The following is a 24211-nucleotide window of genomic DNA, read 5'->3' on the forward strand; positions in this document are numbered from 1 at the left end:
ATTTTTAAGGCAAAATAAGACAGAGTAATATTTTTCCATTTAATAAAGGCAAATAAATTTTCATGTTGCCAACATGGAGAGAATTCAAATACAAAGTTAATGTAATCAAACATCAATCATATTACAGCAATTTTTATTTTTATTAACACAACCTCCAAAAGAAATGGACTATTATGTAGCAGAATTATTTAAAATACTCTAATTGATTCTTTAATAACCATTAAAAGCAAAAGCTATTATATTAATCATTTCTTCTAGTACTTTCTAAAGTAAACACTGGTGAAATAGTGCTCACTGTCACCTCATGACAAACACACACCTAATAAACGTATCTAGTCAGAGATTCAGTCACATGAATAATATTTTAGCAAAAGCTCTGTGGATGAGGAAAAGTACCTTAAGTAATATTTATTAGAAGATTTGTTTATTTTGTTTATGTAAATAGGCATCTTAAGTCATATTACAGAAGTCACTGTCCTTAAATTCAGTAAAATATAAAACGGTTACACCAATTTTGCAAATCTCTGTTTTGTTCTTCTCACCTCTCTCCCACAGGATCTGAATTTTATTTTAAGGGATTAACAAGTAGCATATATGATCAGCAATGATAGCCTTGTTCTTTTAAACCTTAGTGAATCAAGTTCGGTAAAGGTGAAGTAGTGGAATTATCAGTACAAGTGGCTATGTCATCACAGTCTTCAGAAAGGTGCTATATAGAAATGCCTAAATAAACAGCAGCATAAAGGATTTTATATATGAGATATATACGCACAGATGTCTCCCTTTCACACACCACACACACACACACACAGCCTGCCTCTAGTTATTAAAAATATAAAACAGAGGCACTACTGTATATAAACCAAAAGACATTTACTACTGCATGTAAACCAAAAGGCATTTGTAATCCTCCTTCACATCAATTTTAACTTTGATTCTAGTTTAAATGATGTACCATTTTCTTCTCCCCCTTGCCAAGATATTTGAAAGATTATCCTAAAAATCAATTGGTTAAAGCTCTCTCTATGCTACAGTGAGCCGGAGAATTTCCAGCATCTGATGAGGACCAGTGGACCACCTGATACTTTTTCAGCAGGATGATAAAATTAAAGGATGGTTTTGATTTGCTTGAAGGATTACTTCCCTTCCTTAATTGTTTAAAGTGCACAGTATTAACACAAAGAGGGGGGAAAAAGAAAATTAAGAAGGTGACTGTAGAGCTTGAGCTAATTGCAAGCTGATTAGATTGTGCCAAGCAAGAGCTCTCCCTCCGTTACATACCATCACAAGCTCTGGTCTTTTCCACCCTGCTGCTGCAGCAAACAAGCTGATTTGCTAACAAAGTGGTCAGCTCGGGCACTTGCACAGCGGCTCACGGGGTCCACAGATGGCTGCTCTCCATGCAGAGAATCTCAAGCTCCATTTTCCAATCTGATTACACGGCTCCTTGTTCCAGGAGCCTTAAACCTTCATGGCAGTTTACCAACATTTTCATCACTTTTTTCTTTTACAAAGCAAAAGAACTGATAAGCTCTCAGGTACCCAGGATTTCATAGTCAATGGCTGGCCAGCAGCCAGCATTCCCTCACCACATAACTGTTTCGGGCCACACTGCATAAAGCAGACAGGATTTACCAGACTGCACAGAACTATTAGAATTTTGCCGTGTGTACAAGTAAGCAGCATGTTTCTGTCCTTACAGATGTCGACTATTGTGTCTAATCACATCTAGGAAGTACAGAAACCTAGTAAGTGTCCTGCCTCACCTCCCCCCAAAAAAAGAGGCAATGCAAAGCAAACCAATGAGCATATGTCCATGAATTCCACTATTACCTTAACTAACCTGTTCAGGAATTCTGCCTGGTAAATGCAAAGTACTAATTACTGTTTTTAATACTCCTGGTCTGATTACCTAGACCAATTACCTGGATTACCATGAAACTGATCCTAGTGACTTTCCATTAAAATCTAAAATATTGTGGGCCACTAAAAATAACTGATTAGCATCTTCAAACTTTGGCAATCCTCTAGAACTTATAAAAAACAAACCAAAAGATGTAGAAGTGAAGTGCAAAATTTATCTCACCTAAAGCAGCTTCATGAGAATTAATCTTATACCCATTAATTCCCAGAAATCATGTCAGGCAGTTAGCATGAGTTTCAACCTAATACATTCACATTCAAAAGTTTAAACAATGAGCACTATAGCATTCCAAATTAAACATTTATGCATACACTCTTTCTCCTATGTAATATTTTTCAAATTCATTTTTATCTACAGCTGATGGGCCTAAAATGTGAATTTAACACTAGATAATGTAAATGTCTATTCATTGTGTGCTTCCTTTCAACCAAACAACAATAAACAAACAAACAATAACAGACCCTCCTTCAGCCATGACCAGTAACTACCTAATAAAGATAGAGAAAAGGTAAATAGCTTATAACGTCTGTGGCTATGCCTGGTTCATTTTTGCATAACATTGATCTATAATAAAGGGTTCGGGGAGGGGAGAGGAGAAGGAGAGGAGTCTGCAGTTATGGGAAAAATGTACAACTCGGCTCGCACAATGCCTCAGTACTCGAGCTCACCAGTGCGCTGACCCTCTGTATCTTGGAGTCATTAGCTAGAGTCCCAGCCCTGCCTCCAGGAGGGGGGATTTGAACTCACACACCAATGTGGGGAGATTCGGGAATTTAAGCATGCCAGTCAGAAGGGTCATTCCTCCTTGCTGATGAGGAGGACGCCTGTCCCCTGGGGAAGGAAAAACTAGATGAGTGACTGTCGCAAGATTCAGGCAATGGATATGCTGCTGACTCAGGAATGGACTCTGACAGCCACCCTGCTTCACTCCAGCCGCTCTGACTGGGAGCAGTTTTAGGGCAGCAGCATTGACAGGTACATGCAAAAGTTAGGGGAGAACGAATGGAAGAGAGAGGAAAGAGGGAATGAATGAGCAAATGAAACAGCAACTCCTTTTCCAGACATACATATACAAGAAATAAACATTTTTCTTTTTTACAAGTTGATACTACCCAACAAATAAGACATGGTTGTGGCTATGCATTAGAACACCCACAGCATTTCTGAAAGGACTTTAAAAGAGGACACGCATTTTAAAAACTGATAGGCTAGGGCTGGGTATGTATCTATATCCACAATACTGCAAAAACCTATAAACTCAAGGAAAGTACACACATACGCCCATATATGTATTTGCATGTGGGTGGTATTCTGCATAAATGACTGTCAACTTAAAATGCCATTCTCTAATTTATATGCAAATTCTACCTCTGGTAAAATAAAAACATATTTTAAGCAGCTTATAGTGCCAACACATTATTCCCATGAATGATTCCTAGTAAACTATTTATGCCAACTGTGGGGTTTTTTTATGATTTATTGGATGGTGAACGAAACCACTTAAACTATAGTTGTCTCTATGAATCAGTAATTTTCATGTTTCTAATTAAAATGTAAACAGCGTAATGAAGACATCAAGTTTTTAGGCAAATGTCTCTTCCAGTGCCACTTGGGGTATGGTAATTACTGAGGCAGATCTATGGATACTCCTGAATCTTCTACAAGTCCAGATTAAAAGCATTACTGCTAAACCTGGCTTTTTACACAAGGGAATTGTGTACTTTAACCCATTCCCAGTTTGCTTACATATGCACATTGGCACTACCTTTAAAAACTGGTCATTAAAAAAATCAAAATGGAAAATAACAAAGGATGTAATTTATATTTAAAATGTTGATTATAAAACGTTTACTAGCAATAAAAACATTGGAACTAGATCCATTCCCATTAGATTCCCTGCCACTAGCTTTTAGGAAAAAAAAGAAAGGATAAACAGCAACCAAATTATGTCTGCCTTAAATTTATAGAACCAAGATCTGGGTTGAGGAGTGGTTGGATAAACTGATTCCAGATTCAAAGATAATGTTCATTTCTAAGATTTCTTTTATTTAAATAACAGTTTAAAGTAAAATAAGTGTACAATTTAAACGTTAGCAAAATATAAAAAGTAATCATATATAATCCATGGAATAAAATCTTGTCATTTTCCCCTATCATATTCAAAAATTAAAAGTGCCTTTGATATAAAATTGTAATCTGTTTTCATTTTTATTTCAGCATTTATTTCTCTCTGGAATTCGTCAAAATTTATCCTAAAGCAAGTGACCTCTTACACATGCTGAAGAAATACATCACCTCTTCTGCTTACAACTGTTAATTGAACTTCCCTCTGAAGCCTGTTTTTCCAAGTTATCCAGTACATTGCTTTACATATTTACTACCCAGCACTTGAATATATTTTTATTACAATTTTGCACCACCTGCCTTCTCCAAACACCCCTTAGAACTATTTAATACTGTAGCTACCCTTGGAGTGAATAGTTACAGCTGAAATCTGCAGTGATATGAAAAGTCTAAAATGCATGATAAAAGGAGGATTCTCCTCCCCTTATTCCTACCTCCGCCCCTGGACGCAAAGTCCAAAGACTGACTGATATGGCCAATTTTCATATTATTTTTACATGAATGCTAGGCATGTTGGTAAAGTTGACTATGGAATCGAGAATGGGTAAGCAATGTGAATGTGTGTGGGGGTGAGTGGGGCAGAGAAAGAGAGAAATTTTTGCACTGTTATGTTTTATTACCAAAGTAATACAAACAAATAAATGTATATCCACCATCCTAGGGTCAAGGGAAGCGTTGAACCTAAAAGCGTTTTCTACAACTCTTCCACTTGAAAACATATAAGCTTTTTCTTTTTCTGATGTGGGCATAGAGACATAGTATTTTGGGGTGATGGAGGGGTGGGACATTTGAGAGAGGTGTATTTATGTAATGTTTTTTAAAAAAAATTTGACACCTCTGAGGGTTTCAGAGGGAAAGAAAGCTGATTAAACAAGACCAAGTGTTTTTGTGGGCTTAAGGGTGATATCATAGTTGTGTTCAATATCAGAAGTGTTGCAAGTACAGGCATCATTTCTATTCGCTTTGTGCCAGAAAGGTAAACACTGGATTGCATTGTGGATTAAAACAATAAGAAATCCCTTTCCTCTCAGGCTCTCAAGGCCGTGTTAATCGGGTGTAATTTTTAATGAACACTGGCTGCTTGGTACTCATTCAAGACATTTCATTAGAAGGTTATTCATTTAAAAATCAACGTTTCAACCATATCAAGCTGTAACCTTTCTTGAAATGTAAATGAATGGTTTAAATGAGAAGATTAATAAAAAAGGGATGTTCCAATTCCAAGCATGGCATGCTATGTATTTTTAAATTTGTCTATGCCAGATGCTGTCAGTCAGAACAAAAAACTGTCCAAGCAGACAATCTGTGCGTCTGAATGTTGATCATGTTGGAAAGTACAGGGGGGAGGGGGGAGAGTGTGTCAAGGATTCATGGTCCTTCATCTTTGCAGTAGAGCAAACACGTCTCTCAGTATAGCGACAGACAGCTGCTTCCACTTTCTAATGTGCCCTAACTTAGATCACTGAAAGAATTGTCAGCACTCAGAGAAACACACAAAGATAACACAGCCAGCTGCCATGGAGGGGAAAAACAGCACAGCTCAGAAGAAATGGGATTTGTTCCATTTGCATGATGCTGCCTCCCCTGGGCCCCTTTCTTTCAAATCCAAAGCACAAAAGACAACACTTAACATATTTGCTTAAAGATGACAACCTCATGTTGATTTCATTTGGATGTAACAGTGTCAGGATTACAGATATAAGAATATATTATATCTGTAACAGAGACTGACAAATGTACCCATCAGTGGAACTGTCTGATTCATCTGCTTATACAGCCATTTTACCATCCCAAGGGTGCCATCTAAGTAGTAACTTTAGAAGACTGAAGGTCTAATTTTATTACACCACATTTCAACCTACTAAACAATATTATTTCTAAAATAGATCATTTTTATTGGAAGTCTCCCTGATGAAAAATCCAGTAGACACCAGAGAATTTATGAACTGTATGGGTCCTTTGAACTCAATATACTGCCCATTTTAAACAACTTTTCTTGCTGTATAGCAAAATCCCCGTATCAAATAAGTGAAAGTTAGAAAGCAAGAGAGAGATTATATGTTTCGAGTGTCTAAGTATATTGATATAATAAACAGATTATATATATATATATAAGACAGAGAGAATGAGAGAGGGAGAGACAGATTACAGATTATATGGATAACTAACTATAAAATCAGGCCTTACCTGGTCCATTTGAATAAATTCTTTGTAACCGCTTACTTCTGTCTATTTCATTATACGTCTACCCTCAATACAATATCCATACTTCAACAGCAGCTATATGAATAATCATTGCCTGTCAATATCTTTTGTACATATACTCAATCTAATTTCCTGTTAAGGTGTTTCTTTAGGCAAAAGATACGACAAGAGAATAATTTAAAGATGCATTGGCTAGCCACTACTCATTGTAACAAGTACAATGAAGAAAACCACGATTCCAATCTGAAGCCTACATACTTTTACAAATCTTTATTCTGTCTGACTTTATGGATTTTAAGTTTATTTCTTAAGTGAATAAAAAGATTTAGGATGATGTGATTGAATTGATTTATTTACATCTACATTACTTTGATTTACGTGACGGGAATTATGGCGGTAAGGAGACACAAGGAGAAGGCAGAGAGGAAGCAATCACTTTCTTCACATACATACACAGACATAGGCACATAGACACAAACACACAAGTAAATGTCTGGGCACACTCAGCCCCACAGTCCAACCAACTGACTTCCCATAACAAAATACTGGCTCCCTGTGTGCCTGTGTTGTCCAAAGGAACGCTCTAGTGCTTGTTGCTATTTACTGGCAACAGTATAATGCACTCATTTGGTCTTGTTTTCTAAAATAGAGTTAACTGCTATATGTAAAATTTCTGCACAGCAGATGGTTACCAATCATTATTTTCCATTTGTTTAGTTTCTAGTAAGAAGAAGAAAACCTGTGGGGTAGTGATGCAAAGAAAAACTAGCAGCCTGCATGATAACCCAAGCAGTGCCAGAATATGCATTTTTTTAAAAACCAAAGAATCGCTTTGCTAACATAGCATATCAAGACTAAAATTTTGAGGGATGGGGGAGGTTATTCATCCCATTCTCATCCATAAAGCAAAATGCCATTTGAACAATTTATTTCTTAGTATAAAATCCTCTAAAATTTAGCCTCTATATGTTTTTAAGTGATCAAAGTTTCTAGAAGCAACATATTATCACCATTAACGTTTGTCATCACCCAAGCTGAAATCATTTTTTTTTAAACCTCTAAGTAGCCCAGTTGTCCAACAGAAAATGGGAAATAGGAGCCATTTGTGGACAAGTGCACATGCACAGAAAATTAAGCTGTAAATATCTGGACCGGGTTATTACTGGAATCTGGAAACATCTGGGGCTACAGAAAAAGCCAAGCCCCATTTCCACAATGTCCAGGTAATTGCTTAAATGATTTATACCTTACTGTTTCTATTAAAAATGTCTTTAAAGAGAAACATTTGTAGGCTTGGTTCTGCAATAAAAACTGGTATCTGATTTCACTTGTACAAAATCTTGTGAAAGATGCTACATTTCTTCAAGGACATATGCATGACTAAACTAAACCCTGGACAAAGACAGGGCTAAAAGAAGGCGTGGCCGACCACTGAATGAAAACAATTGTATCATGATAGCAAATTTTACATGGTTTATTTGTGATTAATTTCTATTCTAATTAAAAGAGTCCATTAGAAAACATTCTTTTCATGCATTTGGGACAAATATACTCAAGCCATTTTAGGATAAACTTGCACCTCAATATCCATTTTCAATTTTAGTTTTAATTAATTTCTCATAAATCTTGTTTACTGACACTTCAACTGAATATCAAACCAAACTTAACTCCTAAGGGACAAATAAGTGCCACCTCCAAGACAGACTTGCACCACTTAGTTAAGAATCTGGAAAGATATTTAAATAGGTTCACTTAGATGGTGTCTGTATGGAGCTACAAACTGGTCCATTCAGAATGAAAGAGCTTTCAACACTGTCATGTGTTGCAAAGACAGGTTGCTCTACTGAATAAACACACACACACGTGTGCACACGTGCATGCACCCATGTAGTTGTATTGACCTGAAATAATTCTATCTTTTAATTCAGATTGTAGGCCAAAAGGACAAATATAGTTTCATATTTTTCAAGAATTGCCATGTGTAGATCTAGCCAAAAATTCTATTACTGACAACTGTCAACTATGCATATAGGGTCAAGCCAAATAAATAAATAAAAAGGAAGGAAGGGAAGGAGGAAGGAGTAAAAGAAGGCAGACAATAAAATAAACCATTAACCACTGGCTTTTAACCATGGTTCATACTTTCTGGCCACCAACTTACATGATTACCCTTTGAGAAGGATCACCCAGTTTTCTTCTACCAGAAGGGTAAAGGAAAATGGGTAGCATTTTACATGTAAAGAATTCTCATGAATATTTTTATTAGTTTAAAACCCCATAGCTTTCTGATTATAAACCAAGTAGAATTTTAAGCCTCTATCTTTTAAATATTCCCTGGATTTAATTTGGCTGTTGGCAAGCTACCACTATAAGGTTTTACAATTTGTGGCCTTTACTCTCAATCTGATGGCTTTTAATTTATATTTTAACAATTTTAACTTACTTGAAGCATATTGAATGGTTTCTAGAAAACCAGAAGTGTCTATTTAACAAACGAATGCAACACATGGGTCTTCACTGTTGTAGTCACACTGCAAAAACGCTTTTGCTACTTTTAACATATTGTTTCACAATCTTTATTATTCTACCTACAATATACTGTCCTTTACTATTAGAGCCCTTTGCTGAAGATGCAGTGTTTTTATACAATTAACTAAGCAACATTTGTCCATTATAGCTCACTAAATGGCACATCTTTGTAACAATTCAGGTTCAACAATCAGCACTACAGATACTTTCTTCTGCATAGAGTGTATGACATCAAACTAGATTTCAATATGAAGTGGTAAGATAGCATCTAGAACTTTTCAGCTCTCAAGAGCCCAAATTGGAAGAAAATGAGTGAGCTTTCAGTAAAGGTTATAGGTTTTCTTAGTAAAATTGTGTTTTTAAAAGAATGACAAAAGAGTCTTTGTTTTTTTTCTGGGTTGTTTGATGAAGCAATGTAAGCAAATGCTTTTCTCTGGTACCTCTTTAGGTTTGAAAACACAAATATAAAATACAAATCTTGTCAAATATTGTTGCCTAACTCATTATAATTTAACACTTGATCAAATTGAATTTGCCTTAGAAATACTATAATGCTATTTATTGTAACATTCACGACAGATTTGAGAAAGTAGCTGACCCTCCCACAAGCACACAAACCCAACTGGTAAAACTATTGAACATCTAAAAGACAGAGTTATGGGGTGAAATCCCAGCTAAATTGTTTACTGCCCAGTATTCAGTACAAAATAAATTTATAGACACTGTTTACTTAGATAAAGGTCCCAATTAAAGTGTTAACCAAAGACATTCACAAATTAAGTTATAGTATCAACTCTAGATCAACTAGTTTGCATCTCACATTTTACCACCCCAATATCATCATGTTTCCAAAGAAATCTGTCTTGACTGCTGATAGTGCACATATTTGCAAACTGACTATTTATCAGAGAAAGGACAAAATAGAAAGAAATGCCTTAGGAGGTATTTCTTTCCCACGTTCAACCAAAAGCAGAATGGCCAACTGTCGATCAATTCTATATTGGTAAGAAGTCAATATGGAAGTCTCAGAGTCTAGTATTTCATGATTCTGTGCCCTCAAATTTTTCTGTCTGCAAACACATGAGAAAAAAAATATTTCATAGAGAATAGTGATTTAAAGCTATTTGTTACACCTATAATCAAAGCAGTCTATAGGTTTATGTTTTATAAGATTTTAAAGATAGCATAATAATGTTTTTTAAAAAGAGTTTAAAGGCTCCCTATCTAGAGATACAAAAATAGAATTAATGGCTGTAAGCCCCTTTTTAAGTATATAATTATAAAACTATTTTTCAGGGTTATAAAGTCTTTCTTTGGTAATAACATTATATAAAGAATATAGAAATTTCAATTTTGTAATGAAATATACAATTTTCATAGATCTATTCTTTAAATATTTAAAAATCATCTTTTAATTTTTTAAAGTAAGATTAATAAAATATTAACCAGCCGGGTGCGTTGGCTCACGGCTGTAATCCCAGCACTTTGGGAGGCAAAGGCGGGTGGATCACCAGGTCAGGAGATGAAGACAATCCTGGCTAACACGGTGAAACACCGTCTCTCCTAAAAATACAAAAAAATTAGACAGGCGTGGTGGCGGGCGCCTGTAGTCCCAGCTGCTGGGGAGGCTGAGGCAGCAGAATGGCGTGAACCCAGGTAGGTGGAGCTTGCGGTGAGCCGAGATCGCGCCACTGCACTCCAGCCTGGGTGACAGAGCAAGACTCCATCTCAAAAATAACAATAATAATAAAATAAATAAAATAAAATATTAACCAAGTGATAGTCTCCTATGCTTTTATCAATTCAATTCACCAAACATGTATTGAATACCTATTATAGGTCTTATACTATACACACATGTTGAGGAGATTAAAAATAAAAATGAATTAGATGTGTGTGCTCTCAGGAAATTTACAGTTTCATAATAGAGAAACACAGATGCCTAGCAATCTATAGTAGGAGAAAGATGACAGTAAGAGATCTAAAGGAGACATTTCAAATGTTCTAAGGGACAATTAAGTAGACGTCGAAATCAATCCTAATTAGGGTGCCTCAAAGAAGTCTTCATGGATGACGCAACATCTGACCAGGATACCATAGTCCTAGTAGGATTTCAACAAGCGGAGAAGAACATGCCAGGAAGCGAAAATAAAGTGAACAAAGACTAGTTGCTGATAAAGTACAGGAAAAAAGGTATTGCTTTCAGTTTGATAAAAGTCCACTTTTCATACTAAATATTTTAAGGATTTGAGGTCCCTAACTCCACGGCTTAAGTTAATCTGATTGCCACTCTACTGAAATCTCTTACAGGAGAAAAGCATTAGCTAACTAATATCCATCAACTCTTAAGATATTAGAATCACTGACACTTTTGCATGCAACCAATTAGTAAGCATATTTAATGAATGCTTATCAACTCTTCTGATGGGCTTAACAAAGTAATAAATGGTCCTTGAGCTTTCTACATTGTTTCCAGGATAATTTTTGGAGTTTCTTAAGAGAAACAAAAATATTTTGCATCTTTTAGACGACTAGCAAGGTCCAAGTTACATGAGTTCACTAGTCCATGACAAAGCAGTCATGGAGTAGACAAAACTGCAAGAAATCTTAGTCGTCATCGGATCACCTCAATCATCTCTTCTTTTATAAAAAAGTAAACTAAAAACTAAGGCTCAGCGAGGTTGAATGGCTTACCCAAGGTAACAAAATGATAGACTGTGGGCTTCTGCTGACGCTGTCCTTCGTCATTGTTACTTTCCTGAGGTATTCTTGCAAGCCTGACAGAAATGTTTTCAAAAGTCTAGATAGGTTGTTGAACTTCAGCCAGATGATGAACTATCTGTACATGTCATTAGTATATTCAGTTCTGAACAGATATCTTCATTTTCCTAACTTCAAATCAGGAAGAATGACATTTCTTAAAAGGTGAAAATCTTAAGATCTCTTGAGATATATAAACGTTTGGTTTACGTTAGAATCATCTGAGGAGCTTAAAATTTCATCAAACTGATCTAGTGTAGGGCTTAGGCAAAAGTTTTTTATTATTTATTTATTTATTTATTTTGCTTGTTTGGGGTTTCTATTTGGTCATGAAGTTACAGCTAGCATTTACTGAGTTGATATAAAATTTAACATCACATTTTTCTAAAACCAATTCAAAGTATTAACTACTTCAATGATTTCAACTTCCATAATGGCAATAAATACATTAGTTTCCAAAAGAAGCCTTAAAAGACATATACCTCCATCTTCAATGGATTTTCTTCTGTCACTTCATTTGTGGCCTAAAAAACTTGAGTATGTTGACAGAGGAAAAAAAAAGAGTCTGAGAATAATTTGAATCATCTTTAAAGACATATATATATATATATTCACAGTTTTTAAAATTATGGAGACAAAAATGAGAACAGTTCTTTTAATTTGCATACTCACAAATCCCATATAGTCAGGATTTGATATAGAATCAGTTGTTCCTAAAACGGAGAATAGTTTGTTAAAATAGTGCTACATGCTATTTACTGAATATTAGTCAATCATCCTTAATAAGTGATAAGTTTTTTTATATAATTAATATTAGGGTTTAATTTACAAAATTGCCAATATCATTTTGTGTAACAACCACATGAAAAGAGTCTTTAACCTTAGCTTTGCCTCAATGACTTTCTCGAACTTGTGCCTACTTCCCCTATTCCTACATGTTGTCTTTCATCAAGAAGGGCAGGCTATCCATGACAAAAAATGCTGCTTTACTTTTCCCTAATATAAAGCCTAATATTATCCCCTTAATTAATTCAAACTACCTCTCATGATCTAAATATCATATTCCAGTGGCTGAAATGAAATTTGATTTTCCAGATGATCAAGTAATAACCAGCCTTGCAGATAAATATCAAAAATTTTTTTAAAAAGAAAGAAAAGAAAAGAAAAAAACAGCTCTTCAAAACGGTACACAGCTATGTAGGTAGGAAGATGGCCTAGACAGCAAGGTTCTTGGTGAGTATGCAAATAGCAAAATAGCAGAAAACATTTTCCCCCTAGCCCTAAGCAAAGGACACCAGGAAGCTGCTAGAAAATAAAGACAATTTTTTAAAATTATGTATTTAAGTATACACGTGCATTCGAATCATATATCAGCAACACCTCCCATCTTAGTGACTGTGGCATTTTGGTGTAGTAGGGTAAAATTTCGAGGAACTGTCATTACATGGTGGTAAAATTGCAGATTTTTTACCCATCATTATAAACAAACCTATACTATATGTTGTACTGTCCTTACTAGATATCTTTATAAATAAATAGTACAAAATAGTTTACCTATAAGCTCTTTTTATTTTATGCTAAAACAAAACAAGACAAAAATCAAAAAAGTAAACAAAAAAGGCGTTATAGCACTGTATGTGCACATTTCGAGGCTTATTAAAGAATAAAACATAATAAAGAGCTTTCCATTTTTTTGTAATACTTTAACAGCCAAAAATGTTATTGATGGAGATTTCACATCCATGTTTTAAAAAAAAAAATCCCAAAATAATTTTGCTTATGTACAATCTTTTTCTCTTTCTAAAGCGATACCAGCTCCAACTGAACATCCATTTCTGAATAAAATTCTACTATCTTACTATCCATGAGTAAATTCATATTGATGATTGGTTGATTAGTACTCTTAGAATTACAGAAAACATATTTTTCCAATTAGGTAACACTTATTGTATTCATAGTATGTTTAAAACCTTCCCAGAGAAAGAAAAAGCACTGTTCATATAGGCATATAAAATTCCAAAGCTGGTAATATGTTTTTCCTTCCAGTTTGTCAGACAAGGATACAAGCCATTCAGGGTCCCAATGTCTACATTTGGGTCCTATCAGTATTTCCCTCCCCAAAACGTTGCTTAATCTTCTGAATAATGCAAATGGAAATCTCTCTTTAAAAGAGAACTTTGTACTCTTTTATGTAGTATAGTAGAGTCAGTACAGTACTGACTCTACAGGCATAGGACACCACGGTAAGGGCAGGGAGGATAAGACCCACATCTTTTGTAAGTTGGGCCTAAAATTGACTCCAGATTTGCGAGTCATGAATAGAAAGTCAGTTTTAATATAGATGTGCTTTAGAAAGTAAAAATGGCGATTATTCTTAACAAGTTACATATTGGGTATTAGTCTTCAAAAATGACTCATAAAATATCTTTTTAAGTACTTAAAGTCATGAATATGTTCTACTCTTTTACCCCTGCTTGAATGTAATTTTTCATTTTCCAGGAAAGGATACATTTTCTAACTAACCCCGTTAACCTAATTACTCATAAAGAAATACCAAAAGTGTCCCTGACATCAATACCTTCACAAAGAAATATATCTATGCACATGCACAAGAACATATTCCATTTAGATAATCAAAACTGTAATTTTTATTTAAAAGATTCCCTTAGATCCACGTAATTCCTAGCAGTAAAATTTATCAAAAGCACTTAGTTTGCAAACAATAAGACTGCCATATTTATAGCCTTATTTCTTCACCCATATACTTTAATTGAAAAGTAAAAACTATTAAGCATAAAAGAATAATAGTACTGTTTATTTCATAGTATTTGTTTGATCTGAAAATGGGGATTGTAATGAAAAATGCCTTTAATCTTAAGGGAACCTTTTTATCCTACTCAAAATAATTATCTTGTAAGATTAAAATCAGTGAATCATACCTAATTAAGATTTATAATTTAGCATCATTGAGGTATATGATTTAAAAGAAAGAGTTTACAATATTCAATTTGAAATCGAAAGGTAAAAGAAACGAACACATGAAAAATTTAAAAAAAAACTATTTTTGGCACAACAATATACTATATTGCCACTTATTTACCCACATTCCTAGTTTAATCATTTTTGAAGCAAAACATTTAATATGAAAATACAAGATTCTAAGTATAGGAATAAAGCAGGAAAAGAAGAGTCCCAATTGAAATTTATATTACGGAATTTGGAGATAGAACACAGAACATTAGAAAACATGAATTGTGGCTAGCTACCTACTAAAATATTTCAAGTTGGCAATGGCTTAGTTAATAAAAGAAAAAAAAAGATTCCTAAACTGTAGGATAAATTTTTAGTTAAATGGGACACTGTTATAATAGTTATTTCCAAGCTTTCTTTCATTAAAGTGCCTATCAGTGTGGAGAGCAGTGCCTTATTACACAGGGCAAAGATTTTTCTTCTTAGAAAGTCTCATATGTAGCATTCCTCCCCACAAAGTCTAACAAGGCATTCAAAATAAGTTCAATTTTTTTCTTCCTCAAAAATATCTTTAAAGCCCCCCACTTTCACCCCAGTCTTGGATTACATAAAAGAATAGTTACTTTTTCCAAGCTCTTTGATATTTCCCTTCCTGGCAGAGTCATCTGATGTGAGAAATATCTTTTGAAAATAAATGGTGCAACTTCAAGTGCACTCAGATCCATACTTGCTGGACATTCCATCATATCTCAGTTTTGATTTGAAAAAGCCACTTGACTTCAAAATTCAGTTTTAGGTATCTCAATATGAAGTTTGATCTCATTGAGAAGTACTTTGGGAAGCAACGATGTAAATGTTTTGTCCACCTATCGGCACAGAATGTTGGTAAACGAGTCATATGACTCTAATTTTCAGGGAGAGGGAGGTTATTGCAATACAAATTGAGAAGCTAAGTCCAGGATTTGAATATAGGATACTGCAACATTAGTGTTACTGCATAAGTTACTTTTCGTCTTTAATACAGCTGTCACCACATGTTTATATAGCTAAAATACCACTTTCTAATGTCAAAGTATCAATACTGATACTATTATAACAATGTTATTTGGGAGTTTGCCCCTCCTTCCTGTCACTTAATGAGTATACTTTCGTTTTTTTAATGGTCAGCATTTTGTATCAGATAATGTAGTATTTCTACATAAAAATGCTCATTTTTCTTGTGCCTTAACCTAGGAGGGCTAGTGGCAGTACTTGGCAACAGAGAACCTCCTCAGCTCTTACTACAAATCTCACTGAAATTCTCCCATCCCAATTATTCTGGGCCTGGGAATAAGTATTGAAGTATGTAACTACATGCAAACCATTAAAAAAAAAAAAGTTCTTTTTAAGAATATTTGCACAAAAAGCCACATGATGTATAGGATATATATCAGATACAGGGCAAGATGAGACAAAAGCAAATATTTCAATCCCCAGTTCAGTTATAGAAAGAGCAGGAGATATTCATGGTTCATTTCCCATCCGTTTTCTTACTCAACTCTCATTAGTATCTTTTTGGGCGAGGCACATGGAATCATTGTGGAACAGTCAGTCTCCAATAGGAAACCTAGTGACTTCCACAAAGTTGGCCTCAGATAAAAGTCTGTAGGTGGTGAAGGCAGGACTGGCTTCACCGCCCTATCATTTGTTCAGGCACACAGGCCCCCACCCCACCACACAACAAAGGGCCCTGCATTTTGTTTAATGCTCTGTGTTGCTGTCTTTAAATTAATTTTTGAACAAAGTGTCTCACATTTTAATTTTGCAGTGGGCCTCAGAAATTATGTAGCTGGTCCTAGGTGAAGGTAAAAATGTCTCTTAATGGTAAGGATAATAAGTCAAGAGATAAGCAAAACATTTAGAACGACATACAGAAACCCACGGCTTCACATTGCACTACCTTTAAAATTTTATTTGGGATGTTACTATTTCCAAGAATAATATTTCATCATGAACTAATGCATGAAAGTAGAGGTCCCCCATTCTCAGATGAGTTTACTCTCATAAATAAATGGCATTTAATCATCAGTTGTTTAAAAAGCATCCAGTTGACGTAAGGCAAACAGTTGAATCGGGAAAAACAAAATATATCTATATATATACACACACACACATATATTTCTATATATATACACACATAGCTAAATGGAGTATAATGCAGTTTCTATTCTCATTCCAGGAATATATCCATAAGCAGAATGGAATAAATATGTAAAATACCAGCAGAAATTAAAACATAGGAAAGAAACAGAGTAAAAGTATTTTCAGCATAATGAAATGGGGTAAAAGAAAACATTTTATAGGTATTTTACATTTCATATTCTGTAGTATAAAAAACTTTACTGTAAATTATATATCCTTAATAACTGTTTGGTTAAAAGCTCCTCATCCTATGAAAAGAGAACAGAAACCTACTGAGAAGCAAATTTTCCAAAATTACAAAACATACTTTCTAAAAAACATTTCCCAACACAAAAATACCAATACTTAAGCTGAGCTATAGGGTAAAAAAGTTTAACCTTGGGCCTTCATATAATAAATCATGCATTCTACTTTCAAGATGTATCAGTTTCAAAAATGATTGGAAGCAGTGATACTATAAACGCTTTGTGAAAGTCATAAGAGCTAAAATATGAGCAAACATATCCATTTATACATATATTTAACATAAATACATCTAAATTGAAATTCTCCTTTGGATTTACTGTTTCTGATACACCCTGAAACAACAGCCCACCATATGCAATGTTAAGCAAAGTGTCAATATTCAAATAACAAGACAACAAGCAGATTTGTTGCATAAAATATGTAAATATTATTAACAGAAAGTGCCATATGATATCTCATGTCTTGATGGTTTCTGATCACCTATCTTTTCTGCCTCCTCAGTCTCAGCTAAGACTACTGTTGTCAACAGGTACTTACGGATATGCTGTATTGAGGCAGCGCTTCTGAGCAGGCACCTGTGGTGCTGCCCTAAGGAAACTTAGCATACCCCTTGCTTTTGATTTCCTTCGAACTTCAAGGTACCGTTTATTTTGAGTATATTCGTTCATACTCCTTATTCCTACTATTTTACTTTTTAAAATAAACATTTCTGAAATAAAATTGCCCTTTAAACGATAACATCAAAAATATCAAAAAGATCAGTAAACAGCAACCATACCAAAGCAGCTATGCTTAAAATTTCTGCCAGAAGTTAAATGAAAATGTTAATGCTCAAAATTCAAGTTTAGGAAAAAAAGAAGAAAATGACAAAATCCAACCATGGAAAGCACTTGCTAAACTGGCCATTTATTTGCAGTGTGTCAAAAAAATTCTTTCATTTTCAATAAACAAATATATAGGTACAATCTCTCTCTCTTGCTCTGTGTGTGTGTGTGTGTGTGTGTGTGTGTGTGTGTGAATTGAAAGGCAGAATTTTGGGACTTACAAGATTCTAAGTGGTACTCCCAAATAATTTCTAAGTTCAACCAATTTCAATAAAACACTAACTCTTGTATATCTCAAAAGAAAGACACATAAGTTTTTTTTTAATTGAGAGTTAAAATTTGTAGCTTTTTCTGTACCATTTGTTTATTCTAGTTTATCAATGACTCAAGAAAAACAGCAGATATGCTGATTAATCAAGTTCTATCGATCAGTAGCATATGTCAGTATTTCATACAAACATCTGCAGAATAGTTTCTTCCAATCAAAAATTTATAAATCAATTTAAATTCCTGGTAATTAAATTTATTAGCTCTCCAACAATGAACACAGTACTTTATAAAGAGTAGTATGTGAAATCTGCACTCAAGAATATATTGATCAAAGGTAAAACAGCACCTTTCTATTTTATGGTGGAAACTTCACACCATAAAAGCCTGCAATTGTTTCAAATACATCTAGTAATTCTGTTGATTTTGGACCACTAAAACTGATTACTTAATTAGGCAATTATTCAAGGCATCCAAATACTCACACAGACAGAAACAGGGAAGTATTAGCATGGTTGTCTTCACCTTGACATGAAAATTCTGAAAAACAGTGCAGACTCCCAAACTTTGTGGATCTGTCCCTAAGCATGTACTGAGTAAGACACTAAATTCTAAAAGGTGACAACCAGAAGCTCAGGAAAAAAAAAATAATTAACCTATAATGAAATTACTCATTTATCTTTTCAGTTGGTTTATATCTTAAACTATCTTAGAAATGCCAAGTAATAATACAGATGATCTCCATAGATTCTTGGAAATAACTTCCTATTTTCTTCCCCCTGGTTACACTCTTATATTATCACCTAAAAGTAATTAATGAAATTTCTGCACTCTTGTATATCTATCAGAAGTAACTACCTACAAAAAGGTTTTCGAAGTTCCTGCCTAACATGAAAAAAGCAAAAACAAAAACTATTTTCTGTTTATGGGAAGGAAAAAAATATCAGCCCTGGAAACTCTGCTACAGGAGTCTTAAATATGACTAAAGACTAAAACCTCCTATTTTCACTCAGAAGATATCAGATACAGTTTTAAGAATCTTACTGATTTCAACAGAGTCAGGAGAAAGAAAAACACTCTATTTTCAGGAAAAAAAAAAAAAAAAAGATGTTTCTTGAAATAATTCCAAAGAGACCCTATAAACTGTGTTTTTAGGAGAAGAGAAAAGCAAATCAACTCACACATACAGCTTCCAAACAGAAGTCTTACCCTCTTCCAGGAAAACAACAATGAGACTTTATTACCCTGCTATGATTCTTTCATTTCAGACATGAATCATTAGCAAGTATCACACTTCTCAAAACTCCCACCCTACTCTTCCCTTCTTATTTGATGATAGACCCAGATGAAATAACAAGTTGCCTCCAGCAGTGTAAAACAAGTATCCAAAAACTCTATTTCAAAGAAGAAACACTTCTTTGGAATCTTTGCCTCCCAAAATGAAGCAGGCTGCTTCTAACTGCTTTCACAATTTTGTTTCAACTTGGTCATTTTCCTAACAATACTTTCTAAATTTTAAATAATGCATACAACATATTCATTATTCAAGAATACATAGCATGTTTAATCTGATACCTCTATTTTTAAGCTGAAATTCCAAAGGACTTATGTGTCCGTGTAGTTTATATTGATAACCATAAACATGCACAATTAATAAACAATAGAGACGATGTGTGCAAGCATGTTTTGGGGACACGGTTTTTGTAGAAACAATGTTTCTTTTCCAGATAAAAGCTAATTTGTCACAAATACAATGAAGATAAGAAGCAAGAATGAAGGAGTAAAAGAGAGGAAGAAGGTAAGAGGATAACTAAAATTTGAATGAATGAAAAACTCTTGACTCTCTACATATTCTTCCAAAATACTCTTTCAAAATAATTTTGCTTTTGAACAATCTGTTCAAAACGTCCATTCCATGTGCACCAAGAAGCCAGCCATCACTAAATGTATTATAAATGTATATTCTAACAATCATCAATTTATAAAGTCTGGGATTTCCCCTTCAACCTTTCAACTGTTATGTCCAGAAAACTTCACACATAGTGAAATCCTAATAAATAGATCTTGTTGGTTCCAGGAAACATTTTTAAAAATCTATATTGGTCAAAATATCCTTGCTTTTTTTCTGTTGTATTAAATTTAGGATCAAAAACATCAAAGCAGCTTCCACCTCGGACCTAACTTTTAGAGGATCAATGTGACAAGGCAGTCCCTGATAGATGTTTCTCTTGATAAACGACTTGTTCAAAAGAGACATTGTAGCTTTCATTTCCTGACCACAACACACTTTTAATTTGCAACAGCAGAGCTGCCAGAGTGTGAGCACTTGCCCACTTTCTAGTCTTTTAGGTTTGTAGCTCTGGTTCCTTTAGGCCGCACATTTGAGACAAACAAAATCTAAAAATAATCAGAGTAAAGAATTAGAAAATAGGAGCCACTAACGCCACTTTATACATATACACAAGTGTCTACTTTATATATATGTATATAAACTTTCGCCCCTAGTATTCTAATATGTGATAACAAGGCTCCTAAGTTAACATCATTTGAACATCGGACATTTAAACATAGGGAAATGAATTATGTGACTATTATTTAATAGTAAGCAGAGACTTAAGGGGGGGCAATTTACACACTCAAATCTGCTGTTAAATGTCATGAATTATATAATTGCCTATGCCAATATGTTTTTCATGAATTATTGCAATGATTATTATTAGTACTACCTAGAAATCACATTTAAGTATCAATACGGTGAACAGTCAAACCATCCAATTTCTGCTCTCAGCACATTGTCCGAGCTCCGATTTAAAATTTATAAATGTAATATCCTCCTCATCACAGCCAGCAGCCCAATCTGCTCTGAATATATATTACAGCTTTAACATCACAGAGGGAAATCGCCCATCTGGCAATCCCATTCGCTCCAACAGCTCCGGGGGAAAAAAAGCTGTGCTCTCTCCTCCTTAAAACATTTCTCAGGGCAAATTATGTGCATCTAAAATAAACAGTCTTCTTATTGATCGCTTCAAAGTCAACAAGTTCCAAATGCAAAATTCAATCAAATCCTTCCTATCGTGTAAGTGTGGTGTGTATTTAGCTCAGTAGTCACCAGAGTCCAACCAGAAGTGTATGTCGCGCAACGGGTCTTGTAGTTCCTCTCTTCGTATTCACATTTGTGTTAGGAGAGAGCAGTGACCACGGCCACACTACAGACCCCTGGCAGGTTTGCCCCACTGTTATTTCTTTTTTCATATTCTCTCTTTCCTTCTTTCTCTCTTTTCAGGAGGAATTAATGGTCATGGGGTAAATATAGTAACAACCAAAAAAAAAAAAAAAAAAAAAACCAGTCTAAAGTGGACATATCCTTTGGTTATGCAAAATACTTTAACATCTTTTTGTTGTTGTTGGTCCCTCTCAGTCTTAATTGAATATCACGAAGTGTACACAGGGCACTGCCACAAGAGCTATTGAAAACCCCCTCTCACTCCATTTAACTGACTTTTTTTTTTTTTTTTTTTTGTAAAGAAAGAGGAAAGAGCGATTTCAAACGAAGTCCATTTCAGTGCCTGATTATTTAATTCTGTCACAAGTTAAAAGTAAAAAGCGCTGACAGGCAGACGAGTGAATGGAAAGGGGAAAAAGAAAAAAACCTATCCTTGCTCTTTAAAAGACATCAAGGACTTTGGACAATCAAAATATATTTTTTATTTTCATGTAAAAGATACCTCTTCACTCACCCCCCTAAAAAAAACACACTCGGAAGAACCGATTACTCCACAAAGTGCAATCATCAAGAGCAGATAGTCAAACTGCATTAATAGATTGAGAAAAATAAAATTTTCATCCAGTCCTGTTCCTGTGTGTGTACATAGACATAGATATACTTTCATTAGTTAGTAATCTTTCCCAACACTCCTACCCTCTCCCCTTTGCCCAGCCTCCCCCCTCCAAAAAAAAAAAAAACACCCACACTAAGTTTAACTAATTTACATACAATTTGACTTCAGCAGTTATATACATACAGTGCATTACTAGTAACGTGCAACTTCTGGATGACAGCTAAAACCGATAAAAGTGGATTCAAGTAATATATTAATCAAAACTGCAATATACAAACAAGTGATAGCAAAAGAAAAAAAAAGCATGGTGACATTAAACATATATTTTATTTTGAAGAAAAAGGAATTCTATATCATGAGCAACTGCTTGCCAAGCAGTCTTCAATGGTTTTATCATGCTATTTCATTTGTCTTTCCTATTTAGATGCAAAGGAAGTAAATTCCAAAACTGACATACCATAAACACTGGTGCTACTGATCATTTCTTGCTGGCAGCACAAAAAGCTGAATTGGATTTCTCACAAGCAGGAATTCCAAAGGTTGCTTTTCATTAAAGCCACTTTTCCTCTCAGCTATCAAATGTCACTGCCTTGAAACGTGGGCCCTTTCGTCAGGTATTCATTTAACCTACATGCATATAATTAAGGGGGAAAGCAACATCAACAAAAAGGGGATCTCAGATCACAGGAGAAGAAAGAAAGGAAAAAAAGCACATGACCAGGAATGCAAGTCCATGTCAATTTCACTCACTCCCATTGAAACTAACAAGAGCTCCGGGGAGGACGGTAATAGGATCAGTGGATTGTATATACCATTAAATTATACATCTTTCTCTCCCGTTCCTTGCCAACAATACGCCCACCACGCTGTACCCCCTCCTAGATGATGTGCTTACATTTTTCTGCAACCGATCTTCTGACATTTTCTCGTTCCCCCAGCCACGAGATTGTAATTTAACCTCAACTTTTTGTGTGTGTGCAAGATTCTTATTTACACTTCTTATTTACTTAGAAGTTAGTTCCCGAAGAAAGTCTAGCCCCACCCTATGGCTCCGCTTTCTTATTTTTTATTTTTGAAGTAAAAAGATAGTAATAAGTAAGCCCAATATAGTGAAAAGCGAGATTCTTGCAATCGCGAACTCTTAATCCCATACTATTGTTGCAATGATTAAGCAGTAAAAATATGCATTATAATGTTTCAGGGCTACTTTGAACAGAGATATTAGACAGCAGGTTGGCGTACAGAATAGAAACGTGTGGAAATTGAATTTAATGTTTACGGCACAACTCGAAGATCTCTTTTAATTACAGGTCTTGGATGTATTTATAATCTTTAAAAATAAAACAAAAACAAATTTAAACAGATGGTAGAAAACTACGAAGCTCCTCTTACCTGAACGCGCGGAGAGAGAACCCGATAGGTTAGCGTAGCATCGATCCGATGTGTTTGCTGATGAATGGAAGCTAGGGTTAAGTGAAGGTGCCTATGATTTGAAATCATTCCAAGTTTTTGAAGGGAAGACGGACTGCAGCCTCTGCCATGTTGGAATTTCAAACCCAAAACAGCTGCTTGGAAGGAGCCAGCATGCCAGAGGCTGGGCGCAGGCGCAGAGCGCCGCCGAGCCAAATTCAAATCACTTTCACACTAAGAGCCAAAGATCAGTTTTCAAAGGAGAGAGGGAGAAAGAGACAGAGGCTGCCGTGAGGGAGAGAAGACGGGAGGCAGTGGCGAGAGGCGGGCAGTGGAGAGAGACAGGCAGCGGGAGGACCAGGAGGGAGAGGGAGAGGCGCACGGAGCCCGCGGAGCTGGAGGGGGAGAAAGGGAGGCGGGAGGCGAGCGGACGAGCGAGCTAGAGACGCGCCAGAGATTCATGGGCAGGGAGGGCTCAATGGCCGCGCCGCGCCGGCCGGCCGGCCGCTCGGGTCATGTTACACGGCCGGGGCCGCGGCGGCCGCCCAGCCTCGCCGACGCGCTCACGCGGCCCGGAGGGGGCCCCGAGGTCATGATTACGCGCGCGGGGACTCGCAGCTCTCCCTGCGCGCACTCTCGGGCGGCCCAGCCTGGGGAAAGGGGAGCAGCGCCGTAGGGGGAAGGGGCCTTTCTTTCCCACGCGTGACCAGCCGGCCCCTGCGCTCCCCGGCCTGCCTTAGAGGGCCCGGGACAGAGCCCCGCTGCTCCTCGGCCCGCGGGCCCTTCCCTGCCGGTTCCCGGCCCTCTCGACAGCTGCGGCCCGTCCGCCCTCCCCCACCCCCTCTGCGCACTGGACGGGATCTGGTCTCGAGAGCCTGGACCTCACCGGCACCCTCCCCGGGGCCCCCAGCACCAGCCAGAAAACGACT

General features: G+C 35.9%; 1 protein-coding gene across 2 annotated transcripts in view; it reads right to left on the minus strand.

The window, feature by feature from the left end:
- The window catches only part of FIGN (fidgetin, microtubule severing factor), a 129987-nt gene extending 106515 nt beyond the window's left edge, over positions 1–23472 (minus strand). The window contains exons 1-2 of one of the 2 annotated variants that reach the window (XM_001097992.4): positions 23265–23472; positions 22330–22499 (exon numbers count right to left, since the gene is read on the minus strand). In XM_001097992.4, the coding sequence (XP_001097992.1) occupies positions 22330–22354 (25 nt within the window). In that variant the 5' untranslated portion in view covers positions 22355–22499; positions 23265–23472. The remainder of the gene's footprint in view (positions 1–22329; positions 22500–23264) is intronic. The other variant, XM_028830777.2, reaches the window with a different exon arrangement.
- Positions 23473–24211: the final 739 nt, after the last annotated feature.

This window comes from Macaca mulatta, chromosome 12 (assembly GCF_049350105.2).
Source record: "Macaca mulatta isolate MMU2019108-1 chromosome 12, T2T-MMU8v2.0, whole genome shotgun sequence".
In the NCBI taxonomy this organism is placed as follows: domain Eukaryota; kingdom Metazoa; phylum Chordata; class Mammalia; order Primates; family Cercopithecidae; genus Macaca; species Macaca mulatta.